At 40.3% G+C, this 14,260-nt stretch overlaps 1 protein-coding gene across 5 annotated transcripts in view; it reads left to right on the top strand.

The window, feature by feature from the left end:
• The window catches only part of LOC137185194 (extracellular sulfatase Sulf-2-like), a 95,119-nt gene that overhangs the window by 54,406 nt on the left and 26,453 nt on the right, over window positions 1-14,260 (top strand). For 4 of the 5 annotated variants that reach the window (XM_067593520.1, XM_067593518.1, XM_067593519.1 and 1 more), the window contains exons 4-8: window positions 4,227-4,453; window positions 6,716-6,836; window positions 12,141-12,259; window positions 12,402-12,553; window positions 13,718-13,887. In XM_067593520.1, coding sequence (XP_067449621.1) covers window positions 4,294-4,453; window positions 6,716-6,836; window positions 12,141-12,259; window positions 12,402-12,553; window positions 13,718-13,887 — 722 coding nt within the window. In that variant the 5' untranslated portion in view covers window positions 4,227-4,293. The remainder of the gene's footprint in view (window positions 1-4,226; window positions 4,454-6,715; window positions 6,837-12,140; window positions 12,260-12,401; window positions 12,554-13,717; window positions 13,888-14,260) is intronic. The other variant, XM_067593515.1, reaches the window with a different exon arrangement.

Genomic DNA, 14,260 nt, shown 5'->3' with positions numbered 1-14,260 from the left:
ATAAGGTAGTTTATTCATGAACACTTATTATAACACTTTAATTATATAAAATTAAAAGTGTCATAAAAACAAAAACAGGATTTTTAAGCCTCTTTCCACTTTTATTCAAATACAGATACAAATAGTTTTGCTGCCTCAACAAATACAGATACAAATACAAACACTGGGATCTCTTTTACTACATTTTATCTACATTTGCTTTTTTATCCACAAGCGTGAAAGTTTTATGTGATATTTCAGGATTTTTTTTCTGAATCTTCCACTCAAGATTTTTTTAATGTTTAAATTGAAAATGTGAATATAAACAGGTGACACGGAGGATAAATTCCTCCACAGTTAATTCTAGTCCAGTGAAAACATGAAAACAGGCCTTTTAGTCTCATAAGCAGACGTCGTTTTCTCACCTGAAGTCATATTCAGCTGCTGCTGTGCATCTACATCATCTTTTCAGTGACAAAGTATATTACATAAAACATTAAATACTGGTGTCTAACCTGCTGCGTTCACAGCGACTGTGACCCAGAAAGAGAGAGAAAACTAATCCTGTAGGTCGAGTCCGGCGGTTCGTCTGAGACCGTGTGTGACATAACATAAACACAGTGAGCTGGATTACTGACAGCGCCGGGTTAAAACAACCCAAAAACATGTTTCAGCCGCAGCGGTCGGGTCACTGCAGGACAGAACACATGTCGAAGCTGAACGCAGCCCAACAGCTGGATCTGGCTCTCTCTGCTGCAGTCCAGATGTGGAGATCATCATCATCTGATCCATAAAAACAGTACAAACCGCCGTAGCGTCGGTCGGATCCCACATCTGTTTATTCTGGATCTCTAGTTTTCTTCTTGTCTCATGTTCAAAATCAACATTAATAACACTACTGATAACTACCTGATCTGATTTATTAATAGAGAGAATACATTTACACACATTTCACAAATATATAAGTGTGTCTTTAAAAAACACTTGAGCTGAGTAGAGAAATAGAAACCATCAAGAGTGCCGGTCCATGCAAATATACACCGTTAACATTATATAACATTAAAATCAGGATGCAAATGTTTGAAGGGTGAGTCAGTGACGAGCAGAGCTGCAGCAGCAAATATCTAATAGTTACGTTTGCTTTCAGTTTCACAGAAAAATATCTAATAATAATAATAATAATAATTCATCTGCCACTATAAAGCATAAAGCAGCTTTGATTCTCCTCTGACATTAGTCAACGTTTACGACGCGTTTATTCATTCAGACGTGAGAAGTGAGTCCAGCTGACCAATCACGGTGTGTGTGTGTGTGTGTGTGTGTGTGTGGACAGACAAGCACATGTGATGAAGTGCACCGGCCCCTGAACACGCGTGTTGGCAAGTTCAACGCAGAGGCGGGGGTATGGGGGGCGGGGGGGGGGGTTATGTCTCTCAGCAGGTTGTGTGTAATCTCAGTCTATTCACAGCTGGAGCCAACAGACCACTTTAATATGAGAGCTCCACCACCCACACACACACACACACACACACACACACACACACACACGCTCACACACACACACACACACACATGCTCACACACACACACACACACACACACACACACACACACACACACACGCTCACACACACATGCTCACACACACACACACACACACACACACACACACACACACACACACATGCTCACACACACACACACACACACACACACATGCTCACACACACACACACACACACACACACACACACATGCTCACACACACACACACATGCTCACACACACACACACACACACAGAGCAGTGAGCCTACACTGTTTTGATTACGAGCTAATTTGCATGACGCACCCTGCTGCGAGCTCACACACATGCTCACACACACACACACACACACACACACACTGTCGTACAGCGAGCCGCACACACATCCCTGCTGTGCTGTGTGTCAGTGTGACTGATAGGATTTCAGTGTTTTATTATCAGAGAAACAAAAGACTGCAGCTAATAACTGTGTGTGTGTGTAAATGTGTGTAAATGTGTGTAAATGTGTGTGTGTAAATGTGTGTGTGTGTGTGTGTGTGTGTGTGTGTGTGTGTGTGTAAATGTGTGTGTGTGTGTGTGTGTGTGTGTGTGTGTGTGTGTGTAAATGTGTGTGTGTGTGTGTGTGTGTGTGTAAATGTGTGTGTGTGTGTGTGTGTGTGTGTGTGTGTGTGTGTGTGTGTGTGTGTGTGTGTAAATGTGTGTGTGTGTGTGAGTGTGTGTGTGTGCCACAGAGACACCCGTCATGTTCTCTTTTAATTATTTTGACCAGAAATCCTGCAGTGTTTTTGTTATTTTCCCTCTGAGAGAGAGCAGCTCTCACTTGAACGTTTTCATCGATATTCTGGCCGTCACACAGTAAATAAACACGCGGCGTCACGTACCGCGGTGACATTTCACTGAAACACTGCTGCAATAATAATAATATCATGTTTGTTTCAGCAGCAGCAGCAGGACGCAGGTCCACAACAAAATATCTCAACAACCTGCTGCTCTGGAGGATGAATATCAGTGACTGTAATGATTACAGCTGCAATTATTAGGTGATTAATTGATTAGTTGCCAACTAATAAATGAGTCACCAACTATTCTGATAATCGATTAATCATTTAAAGTAATTTTTTAAGTTAAAAAAAGTCAAAATTCTCTGATTTCAGCTTCTTAAATGTGAATATTTTCTGGTTTCTTTAGTTTCTGTGACAGTAAACTGAAGATCTTTGAGTTGTGGACAAAACAAGACATTTGATGACGTCGTCTTTAAGATTGATCCACATTGATCCACATTTTTCACCATTTTCAGACATTTTATAAACCAAACAACTAATTGATTAATGGAGAAAATAATCAACAGATGAATCGATACTGAGGAGAATCATTAGTTGCAGCTCTGGTTGTTAAGCTGTGAGCTTTCCTTCCATTGATCTAAAAAATAATCTAATCAAAATAAAAATTAACAGATTATTTCCTCAGTTATTTGATTGATAGCATCGTCTATAAAATTTCAGTGAAACATGTCTTAAAACAGTCCAAAACTAAAAGTTATTCAGTTTACTGTTATCAGTAAAATTTTCCCATTTTTGCTAAAAAAAATGCTTGAAAACAATTGATTATCAAAATTGTAGACGATTATCTGTTGATCGACAGCTCTAAATCCTGTTTCCTATAAATTACATTAATATAAAACTATTTATAATATAATATAAATATATTTAATATATTTTGTGGGAAACATGATGCCGCCTCATTATGTTCTTCTTCATTAACGCTGCTGCCAATAAAATGTTCAAACTGAACATAATCTGCCAACGTTTACTGTTCATTTATTTAATTTTCCTACAATATTCCTCCTGATTGACTTGGTTAAAGCAGCTATAATTAGTGCTTTATAATAATAACACTGATGTGTCAGTGTGTAATGTGTTTGTCTCATAGTGATGAATCTATCAGAGACTCTGCAGCTCCTCTCGTTGTTTATCTGTCCGGCTGCAACTTTACTGTTCTGGTTCACTCTCAGCGTCTCACAGCGTCGCCACTGTTCACTACCTGCTCACAGTTAGCTGTAGACTAGCTGGTGAACATAGTGGAGCATTAAGAAGCTAAAGAGCCAGATATTTCCCTCAGGAGCTGGTAGAGAACAAAAACAGAGTTAAAAGAGAGAGAATATTGGACAGAAACACGACTCCACATGAATGATAATGTTGCTCTGTAAATAAGCAGCTGGTTGCTAACATGTTAGCCACAACTACTCTATAAGCTGATTATATGACAGAAGTAGTTTTTACAGACTATTCTGCTGAAAACAAGTTCAGGCAGCTTTAACCAGGTTGAAACTATGAAGGACCGAGACTAGAACCCTGAGGAACCCCACATGTAATTATTGACATTATCAATGTTGCTCCACAACTGCTGGATGTGGAAATAAACAACTGTTTGTTCAACATGTCAACTTAAAGCTGATGGAAACTAGTGGACAAAACATCAGTTATTGCAGATATGGTGGCCTTTGACACTGACTTTAAGCATGAGATACAACAAATAGATTTTTTTCATTTCGTCAAATACATAAATGTTATTCAGACATGACAGGATGTTTACGTATTGCATCATACTGAGGTTCTGGTGCCCAAGAAGAGAGAGTTTAAAAGTTTAATGATATGAAGGAAATTCATGCACTTAAATGAACCGTTTGTCTGTTGTTCTTCCAGAAGTTGAGACTCAGCAGGAGAAGCAGCTGATTGGTTGACCTGTTTGGGAGGTCAGGGGTCGAAGGCTATGGCGGGCCGACTCCTCCTCTTCCTGTTCGTCACTATGACGCTCAGCCACGCCCACTTCCCGCCTGGCCAGCGTCTGAAGTCCCGCCTCCAGAGAGACAGACGCAACATCCGGCCGAACATCATCCTCGTCCTGACCGACGACCAGGACCTGGAGCTGGGTGAGTGAAGCTGTTGTTATTAGTACTATTACTGATACTGTTTATGTCACAATTACTATTAATGTTACTGGTGGTTCAAATTTAAAACTGACAAAACATCTTTCACCATAATTAACCCTTAGCGAACTCCTCACATCCCCTTAGTTACTGTTGCTACGCCTGTCAATAACACTGCACACATACAGTTTACAGTTCCTGGTTACCAAGAAAATCCTGTTCATTTATCCCGTATATGATGTTATCTAACTTCCAGTTTAAGCACTCTCCCAGTTAAAGGAGTGGTTCACAGTTTATCAAGTCCATCTTAAACCAACAGTCAGGAGCCCAAATGAACATTAAAGCTGTTTTTCTTGCTGTAATCATTCCTCCTGTTCATACTGACCATTAGAAGATCCCTTCATAATGACCTTACAATGGAAGTGATGGAGGACAAAATCCACAGTCTGAAGCTAATATGAAGCTTCAGCGTCCAAATGAGTCAAATCAAGTAGATATCTTTCAACGTTTCAGGCTTTTTAGTGCCAAAGTTCCTCTTTTTGTTACTATACTTCCACCTGCAGCTCAACAGGGAAACACTGTCCGAGGAAACACAAAGAGGGAATTTGATGCTAGAAAGACTGTAAATGTGTCAGATATCCACTTGATATGACTAACTCAGACTGCTGAAGCTGAATAGAAGCTTCACACAGACTTTTAAATGACTGTGTGGACACACTGTGGATTTTGGCCTCCATCACTTCCATTGAAAGCACATTTGAAGGATCTTTTAATATCCAGTATGAACAGGAGGAATGATTACAGCGAGGAAAACCTCTTTCACTGTTACTATGGACACCTGACTTTAAAGGACCAGTGTGTCAGATTTAGTGGCATCTAACAGTGAGGTTGCAGATTGCAACCAAATGAATAAAAGGATAAAAGGCTCTTTCTAAGGTAAAAAAAAACACAACGATTCTTTTTTCAGGTGATTATACACTAATAATAACATAATTATGAATATCATATTCTGTTTCTGCCAGTACACACTGGTCCTTTAAATCATCAGAGCTTAAAGTTTGGTCACATGCGCCGCTAACAGTGGAAAGAAGCTAAATGTTATCCAGGAGAGTCCTGTGTTTTTATGTTTGATAATATTGAAGATATCATTAAAAGAAACATTTGAAAGGGGAATACAGGATGGAAACCAGCCGTCCAACTCCAGATTTAATGTCTTTCATTTCAGATAAAATCTCATTTTTCATTTTGAGATGGAAACTGCTGATGTTGCTGACTGAAACGACTGAACTCAGACAGATTTTATTAGCTAGCTAGCTCCAACTCTGTGAGGTGGTTGGAAACTCTTTCTCTGACTGACTTTTCCATGTTTTCAGCAGATTCAAACATGCGTTTGATGGCTATATACATGATATTATGGTAATTATATGCTGTCTAATGACGTAAAAAGACTGAAACTAAAGCTAACAACTCCCAGGATAAAAATTCATCATCCTCACCAGATGATGATCCACGTAGAAGAAATGGAAACAAAAGAGAAAACTTGTTCTTGTAGTGTAGGACTGAGCTGAAGTAGTTAGCCGTAGTATTACAGTACACTGATAAAAGAAATAAATCGGTATCAAACTGATATTTCTTTATAACGCACACTGCTTGGATATTAACTCTAAAAATACATAATACGTTTCTTGCACAGGCAGCACAGAGGTTACATTATTATAGAGGTTATGTTAATTTATGCTTTATTGTTTGCATTTTCAAACAGCATGTTTCACTTTTATGAGGAAACAGGAGGATGAGGACTAACTGATGAGTCTGATAAAGTCATCTCTGCTAAACTACTGAATCAAATAGCGAGCAGGACGTTAGCTAACATTAGCTAATGTTAATCTTAGCCTAATAAAGCTCCCACTGGTGGATATGTCAGTCCTGAACAGGACTTTTTCTAATGTTACCTGTAACCCCACAAAATCATGTTGTTAGCTAATTATATGCTAACTCTTGGCCTTCAAAGCAGTAAGCTAGTGCAGGTAGTAAGCTAGTTAGCCGGGCATGCTAATGTTTGTAGCTTATGTTTGAGCAAACGGACACACGATTGAATCCATTCCTCACACTTGTGTTTTTGGTTTTTGCAAAGAGATTAGAAAACACATCAACCTCCAAACTCTGTGTCTCTTTCTACAGCTCCATGTACACTACAAACATCCAACCTGCTCGTCAAACATTATACAACATGCTGCAACAACGTCTCTCTTTATCTCTCTGTAGGTTCGATGCAGGCGATGAATAAGACTCGCCGTATCATGGAGGAGGGCGGGACTTCTTTCTCCAACGCCTTCGTGACCACGCCCATGTGCTGTCCGTCACGTTCGAGCATGCTCACTGGGAAGTAAGTGCTAAAAGACAGACAGACACATTTCCATCTGTACCCGACATATTGACTAATTGATTTTCTGAAACGCTTAAAAAACTAATTCCACTGATTTTACACGTCAAAAACAGCAAAAACAGGTTGTGTTATGTCTGATGTGGCTGGAGGAGCTGAGAAAATGACCCAGGTGATGTCATAGTGATGTCAAATCCCTGCAGCCCAAAATGCATTTTCCCCATAGACCACCATTATAAAAGAGACGTCTGTAAAACTGTTGACAGGACGCCTCGAACTGCAAACAAGGTCAATTATGACTCTCAAGGCGAGAAAAGTGATTTAAAAATCTGGGAGGAGCCAGCGTGAGAAACGCTACGGTGCATATTCTGTACAACGCAGAAGTAAACCTGGAAGCTAGAAAGTTTCTTGGCTTTTATGCCAGGTGAGCAATTCTAATTGGACGGAATAGGCGCCATTTTCAGTCTGGTATCCAGCTATTATACATCTGTGGTCCTGTGTCACAAACTGAAGGTGTTTGAAAGATACAGATACATTACTACAAGACAGAACAATAATGTCAAGCTGTACTATATTTTATTTGAGTGTCTGAATTCTGAGTGTGTAAATTTATTCACTATACAGTGCCCACAAAAATTTAACAAAAACATGCACCTTATTCTATAGTTGTGAAAATCACCGTTGTGCAGATGCAGATTAAGACTAATGAAAGATGTTACTGAGTTGCATCATGGGAAATGTAGTATCCAGTGTTTTTGGAGCTTTACTCAAAACTAGGACTAATGCTGCGTTCCACGCAAGTCAGAGGTCAAAAATTTCCCATGTGACAATTTCGACCTTCGAGCTCAGTGCCTCCACATCTCAAAATGTCAAATGCAAACAATTAATTAATGCGGCTGATGGCGAGAAACTCTATTCTGACAGGCAGCTTATGAATATCTGCAACGTTATTAGAGCTTAATAGGATGCATTAACGAACCAGAGCAGGATAAACGACGGATAAGTCAAATAATATTTTACATCAGTTTAGTCAGAAAATTACACACAGTAGCGAAACAAGTACCATTATCATCACATTCCTGATACCTTATGTCATTCAGCTCTGACTTCCAGAGCTCCAACTGGAGTGGACTTGCAAGGCAAAAAACCCTTTCATTTATAATTTAAAAAGTTAAGAAATAACAATATGTGCTTTGAGATCAAGGATAGAAAAATAAGAAGGAGAGCACTGAGGAAGACGACATTTCAACCCTCTGAAACCAAGCACTGATTTTTCTCCTTTTTTAAACTGGTTTTAGCAAGTCTGATCAAGAAAAATAGTTCTTTTCATTTTTTAGTTTTTGGAGGATTATGTGAAAATGATGCAGAAGTGCAGCAGCAGGTCTTAGTGCTTACAAATATCACTGCTTTAATTATGACAATGTCCATAGATTATCATTGATGATTCAATAATATCAAAATATGTATCTTAAAAGTGAATTTTATTGACATGAGACTGTTTGATACAGCACAATAAAAAGCATATGAATTTGACTAGTTAAATTTATAATAGTGATCCATGCTATAATGCTGAAAAACTGTAAGAAAACAACTTGTTATTGGAACTTTTTTTTTTGACCTTGCAAAATTGGAATTTTATTACATCAGTCCTCTATAATTTCTTCATGTTTACATATTGAGTTTTGCTTGAACATCATAATGATTTTTGACTGTTCTTATCTGGTGGACGTCGTCCTTGTTTGGGTCTCTTTATGTGTGAAACTGAAGGAAGCAGGTTTTTTTTTTATCTGTGATCAAACGAACATCACTCCTGAATCATGCAGTTGATGTATATATCCATCCTTGCAGAGCCAGCAGCGGCCTCTTTTTTCAACTCTCATTGGCAAGTGCCTCACATTATCCCTGTGAACATCAGGAGGGGGAGCACTGTGGGCCATTTTTTTTCACACTGAGGCTTTGTGCTCTTGCCTCATCTGTGGATGGTTTGCTTCTCTTCAGGGTACTGATTTGGATGAGAGAAGTTTCCAGCTGTGCTTGTTCATGACTTCCTTTCTCAGGGATCGGCAGGGTTGTACAGTCACACTCGAATTGCAGCCGAGCATTGACCACTGCAAGGATGATGGAGTGCCAAAAAAAATGTACAAATACCAGCGCTGGACCTAATGTGAACTTGTACTTGGCTGTAAAGGAATCAAGCAAATTGATCGCCACCATGAATCAGTTGTGCGTCCCTCAATATAGGACTTAGTGTATTTTTCCCACTGGTCAACCTTGTCACCTGGGTGTGGACCACCACAAGTGGAGAGAGGAGCACAGACTGGTTGTGACTTTGCTCCACTCTGAAGTCAAAGCTCCGTCTGCCTTGTTTTCTCAGCTCCTTCTCTTCTGCTAACCTGAGGTTTGGCACATGCACAGGTCGTACTGTTCCAACATAGTGGATTTCAACCTCAAGGAGTCTGACGAGTAGAGGCAAAGAAATGAAGAAATTGTCTGCAAATACTCTTTTGTCGTTTTGTCCTGCAGGGAGTGTTGATGCAAGCTTCATGACTGTATCTCCTGATAATCCAAGCTAAGACTTGGCACGATTACCCTGCACACTCCCTTGGTACACGTCAAAGTCTTAAACTATGCCTGAGATTCCTGTTCTTGCCCAAACCTTGAAGCCTTGAAGGGATGGGGTTTCCCACGCATGTATTGTCTGATTCCACAGAACTTAAAAGGAATCATCATTTCATCCATAGAGTTATCCTCCTCTGGCACTATCTGTAGGCATTTCTCTCTGAATGCATCCAACCATGTCCTAATCTTCCAGAGTTTGTCCTGTTTGTCTGTTACAAGGCATTACGTCAGCTACAGGGGCCCTAGTGTGTGTCGGCTTCCCAGTAAACACTGACATTTGCACTACACCCATTTGCAAGTACATGTCTATCATTTGTTGCAGCTCTTTAACAGATATGTCAGCATCTGTCCTGTGTTTCTGGAGACTGTACTTATTGCTCTTGATCGTCACATTCTGAAGCATCTCTGAAGACACAGTGGGGGGTTTGTAGTAAACAGTTAGAGGTGGCTGCAAAATCAGCACCTGTGAAGGTTGTTTCAGGGTTTTATGAACTCTGCCTTCTGCCTTCTGCCTGTGCTGTGTTGTACCAGGCGTATCCTCACTTTCTGGCTTTCTGCCTGGTTCTCCCTCAGGCTTTCACTCTTACTTCCTGATCCTGGTCATCCTGTGCTATGTTTCCTTCATTGCCATCACTGTCCTCTGACTCAGTCTCAAAATCACTCGTATCTTCTTTAATAACGGCATCCAATACATCCTGAAATGAGTGCACTCTTCCTCTCTTTGTCAATGGCATTCTGAAAGGTACATAGGTTTTTTTAATAATTCAGATATCTAATGAAAGAGCTGCGGTGTCAGTGGGAGACATCCAGTATTGATATTTTCCTGCTAAAAATGTTGCTGTGATACAGTTCAGAGTCTGAGGTGTTTATTTAGTGTTTGTCTACTAGACAGTTTAGAATAGATGTTACAGTTTCACAACTGTGAGCCTCTGGGAGTGTTTATTAATGTTCAGTATTTATTATAACTTCTGTGAAGACATATTTTATATTATTACAGTTGTGTTTCACTATAGTCATTCATTATCTGTTTATACAGCAGCAAACACTTCTAGGTGCCCACAGGAGGAGTTGTAGATGTTGACTCATACATTAATAAACACTTATATCTGCTGACAGCTGCGTTATACTGAGTTATAGTAGTTCTTTGTATACTGCTTGTATTTTATGTTTACAGTGCCTCGCCGCTGTTTTACAACTTCCACATTAGGGTTAGGGTTACTCAAGGGCCGATCACATCATGTGACCTCGTACACGCTGTTTAGGTATCATACACATATAATAAGAGAGGTTAACGCAGACAGACAGAAACTTAAGTGAGAATTTGTCCTACATAACAAGTAATATAGAGAGCCGGAGTCATGACATCACTTCCTGTTGAGCTTCTGTAACTCAACACAATTTCTCATTCAGCGTTTCTTTAATCGTCTTTGTCAAAAAATGAAGCGCGTTCCCGGCGTTTGCTTTCTACATTCTGAGAGCGCAGCTGCTGTCAGACATTTAAACCTTTGTTATTTTAACTTAAACTATGTTTTCATTGTGCTCACAGAAAAAACTACAGCGACAACGAGGTGTCCATATCCATAAAACTCCCAAAGCTTTTTTCTAAAGTCGTTGTTGCTGTTTGTAGCTGTAATCTGAGCTGTGTACAGACGGTACAGACTTGTATTTCTCATCTGTCGTGCCAATAAAGCTTATTTGAATTGAATTGAATTGTTTATTATTATAGTTGTTATTACAGACATATACTCACTCATGGACTCAACTCGTCTGTTGACGCGTGACCTTTAGCCAACAAACCTCAAGGACTTATGGGAGATAATGTTCGTTAAAGGCCACTAAAAACATAAATATTGAATAAACAACGATATTTAGACTCCCGTCCTTATCTAAACATATAAAACGTACTGTTGAGGTTCTGTTCAAGGCTGGATATTTACTTATTAGTGTAGTTACTAGGGATGTGCAGAGAGCCCAGTATTTGTATCTGTATTTGTTGAGGCAGCAAAATTATTTGTATTTGTATTCGAATAAAAGTGGAAAGAGGCTTAAAAATCCTGTTTTTGTTTTTATTACGCTTTTAATTTTAGTTACAATAAGTGTTTATGAAGCTTGTGTCAGTGGCCCAACTACTGCTTGTGTCAACACCCCCAACTCTGGGAGTGATGTCCAAATAAGGAAATGTGCGTCATGTAGCAGGTGGATGTGACTCCCCTGCTGATAGACATCACAGCGGAGCAGAGGAGAGACACTGAGATAGTGATGTAACCGACCTGCACGCTTGTATTTCACATGGTTTATTTTTCTTCCTGAAAACAAATGAGTTTTGAAATATTTGTTTGAAACAAATATTCGTGAAAAAAAACAAAAAACAAAACACTATTTGTGCTTTGCCAAATAATGTATTTGTATTCGGGCACACCCCTAGCAGTTACGGATGTTAATGGCATTTTTAATGAGGTTTCCTGCTTCTGGAACAGAACCTGGAAGTTGTGGTTTGACTTCAGGTCTCTATATGTAAAAGTGGACGCCTGCTGGAGCCTCCTGATCCACAGTCCTTCTAGTTTACATGGTGCTTTAGTGGTGCATTAACAACAGTTTCCACACAGTAAACCAGGAGCCTTTATGACTTTTATGAGAGTTTGGGGGAGTTTTCCTGGTCATTAATGCAGCTTTGATCTCTGTCTCCAGGTACGTCCACAACCACAACACCTACACCAACAACGAGAACTGTTCCTCGATGTCATGGCAACGGCAGCACGAGCCGCGGACCTTCGGGGTGTACCTTAACAACACTGGATACAGGACAGGTAGAAACAACACACACACACACATAATGTTTTTATTCTACTACTTGGTGATTCTCCTGACTGACTGACTGTGTGTGTGTGTGTGTGTGTGTGTGCGCGTGTGCGTGTGTGTGTGTGTGTGTGTGTGTGTGTGTGTCTCCAGCCTTCTTTGGGAAATATCTGAACGAGTATAACGGCTCGTACGTCCCCGCCGGGTGGAGAGAGTGGCTCGGTTTGGTGAAGAACAGCCGCTTCTACAACTACACTCTGAGTCGCAACGGAGTCCGAGAGAAACACGGAGCGCAGTACCCACAGGTATGGACACACACACACACACACACACACACACACACACACACACACACACACACACACACACAGGTAGGTACAGCACATTTATTAGAGTGTACTGCAGTTGGTTAAGCTGCCGTCACACCTTTAGTTGTGTCCATTTGGTCCAGACAAAGGAAAAAAAAAAAGATGTACTGTTGACCTCATTGATTGGGCGGTTTTGGTGACGTCATCAGCACTACATGGACCCAACAAGAACGATGCTGAGCTTTGAAGCAATTCTTGTGTAGCAGCTGCAACTTGTGAGATCATCACATGACACAAACTGGCCCCAAAAAAGCTTTTTCCACAAACACAATCACTGGACAAACAGCAGCTGTAAAACTGCAAATCCATTTCTCTGAGTCTAACAAACTCTGATAATTAATCTTTTCATTATCAGAATTTACTAAATAACTCAGAGCCCAAGAGGAAAAAAAACAAAACAACTTTGTGCTCAATTTAATCATTTATGCGCCTGAATTACTTAATTAGTGGCTCTCAATTTATCTGTTTAGCCTTCAGTCAGCTGGAAAGTTTGAAGAACACGTTTCCTTTATAACGTCACTCACTTCTTGATGTGCTGGTGATGCGTGGTGAATGAGGAAGCGGGTAAAACGTGTTTGATTTACTTCAGGTTTGCGTACGTGTAAAGAATCTCAGAGATGTGTTCAAGTATTTCCACATATCTGAGTCCCAGATCAAAATTAAACTTAATTAAATCCGCAGCGATCCGCAGCGAGGGTGAAGGCAGGACGAGGGTGAATTCTGTTAAATCGAGAGCACAAATTATTAAATTAAGAGCATGAATTAGTTATTTTTTTTTCGCTCCATGGTTCCTCCTGGGCTCCATTAAATTCACATGCTAAATGCTAAAATCAGATATCTGCCATCACATCATATTGCGGTGGGTCTGCTTCTGTTTTCCACTTTGATGCGTCTTTTCTAGCGGTTGTTTGGTTGAAAAATGCTGCACTTTACTTTATTATTATTCCCTCCATTCTGATGTCAGAGAGGTGTGGAGGGAGGAAGTTTCAAACGCACAATGTTGACGTACGCTGGTGCTTTAACCAGGAAGAAAGTGGCCAAATGCTCAGTAATAATAATAAAGATGTATATATAATAATATGATGTGTTTTCTGTCGCCAGGACTACCTGACCGACCTGATCACAGCCGAGTCCATCCGGTACTTCCGCTCCTCGAAGCGGGTTTATCCTCACCGACCGGTGATGATGGTTCTGAGCCACGCGGCGCCGCACGGACCCGAAGACTCAGCACCGCAGTACAGCACCGCCTTCCCAAACGCATCACAGCACATGTAGGCCCACACACACACACACGCACACACACACACACACACACACACACTAAGACTAAGCCACTGTAATCCAGTTGAACAATGGAGCAGCTCTGTTCTGCACTGCAGGATAAATCCTGAAGCAACATGACTAAAACGTCACAATCCTCCCTGATTTCTGCGTGTGTGTGTGTGTGTGTGTGTGTGTGTGTGTGCGTGTGTGTGTGTGTGTGTGTGTGTGTGTTTCCATTTCTCTCTTATCTCTCTCTCATTCTGTCTAAACTCGAGGATTTTCAGTGTTTTTTCATTTTAATTTATAGGAATCTTAATCAGAGGACCAGTCAGGGGTAATGATCTGTTCAAATAATCACTAAATTAACCTCCAGGTACGCCG

Source organism: Thunnus thynnus, chromosome 6 (assembly GCF_963924715.1).
Source record: "Thunnus thynnus chromosome 6, fThuThy2.1, whole genome shotgun sequence".
Taxonomy (NCBI): Eukaryota; Metazoa; Chordata; class Actinopteri; order Scombriformes; family Scombridae; genus Thunnus; species Thunnus thynnus.
Note: the sequence above shows the minus strand (reverse complement) of the source record. Positions and strands in the feature narration are given on the sequence as shown.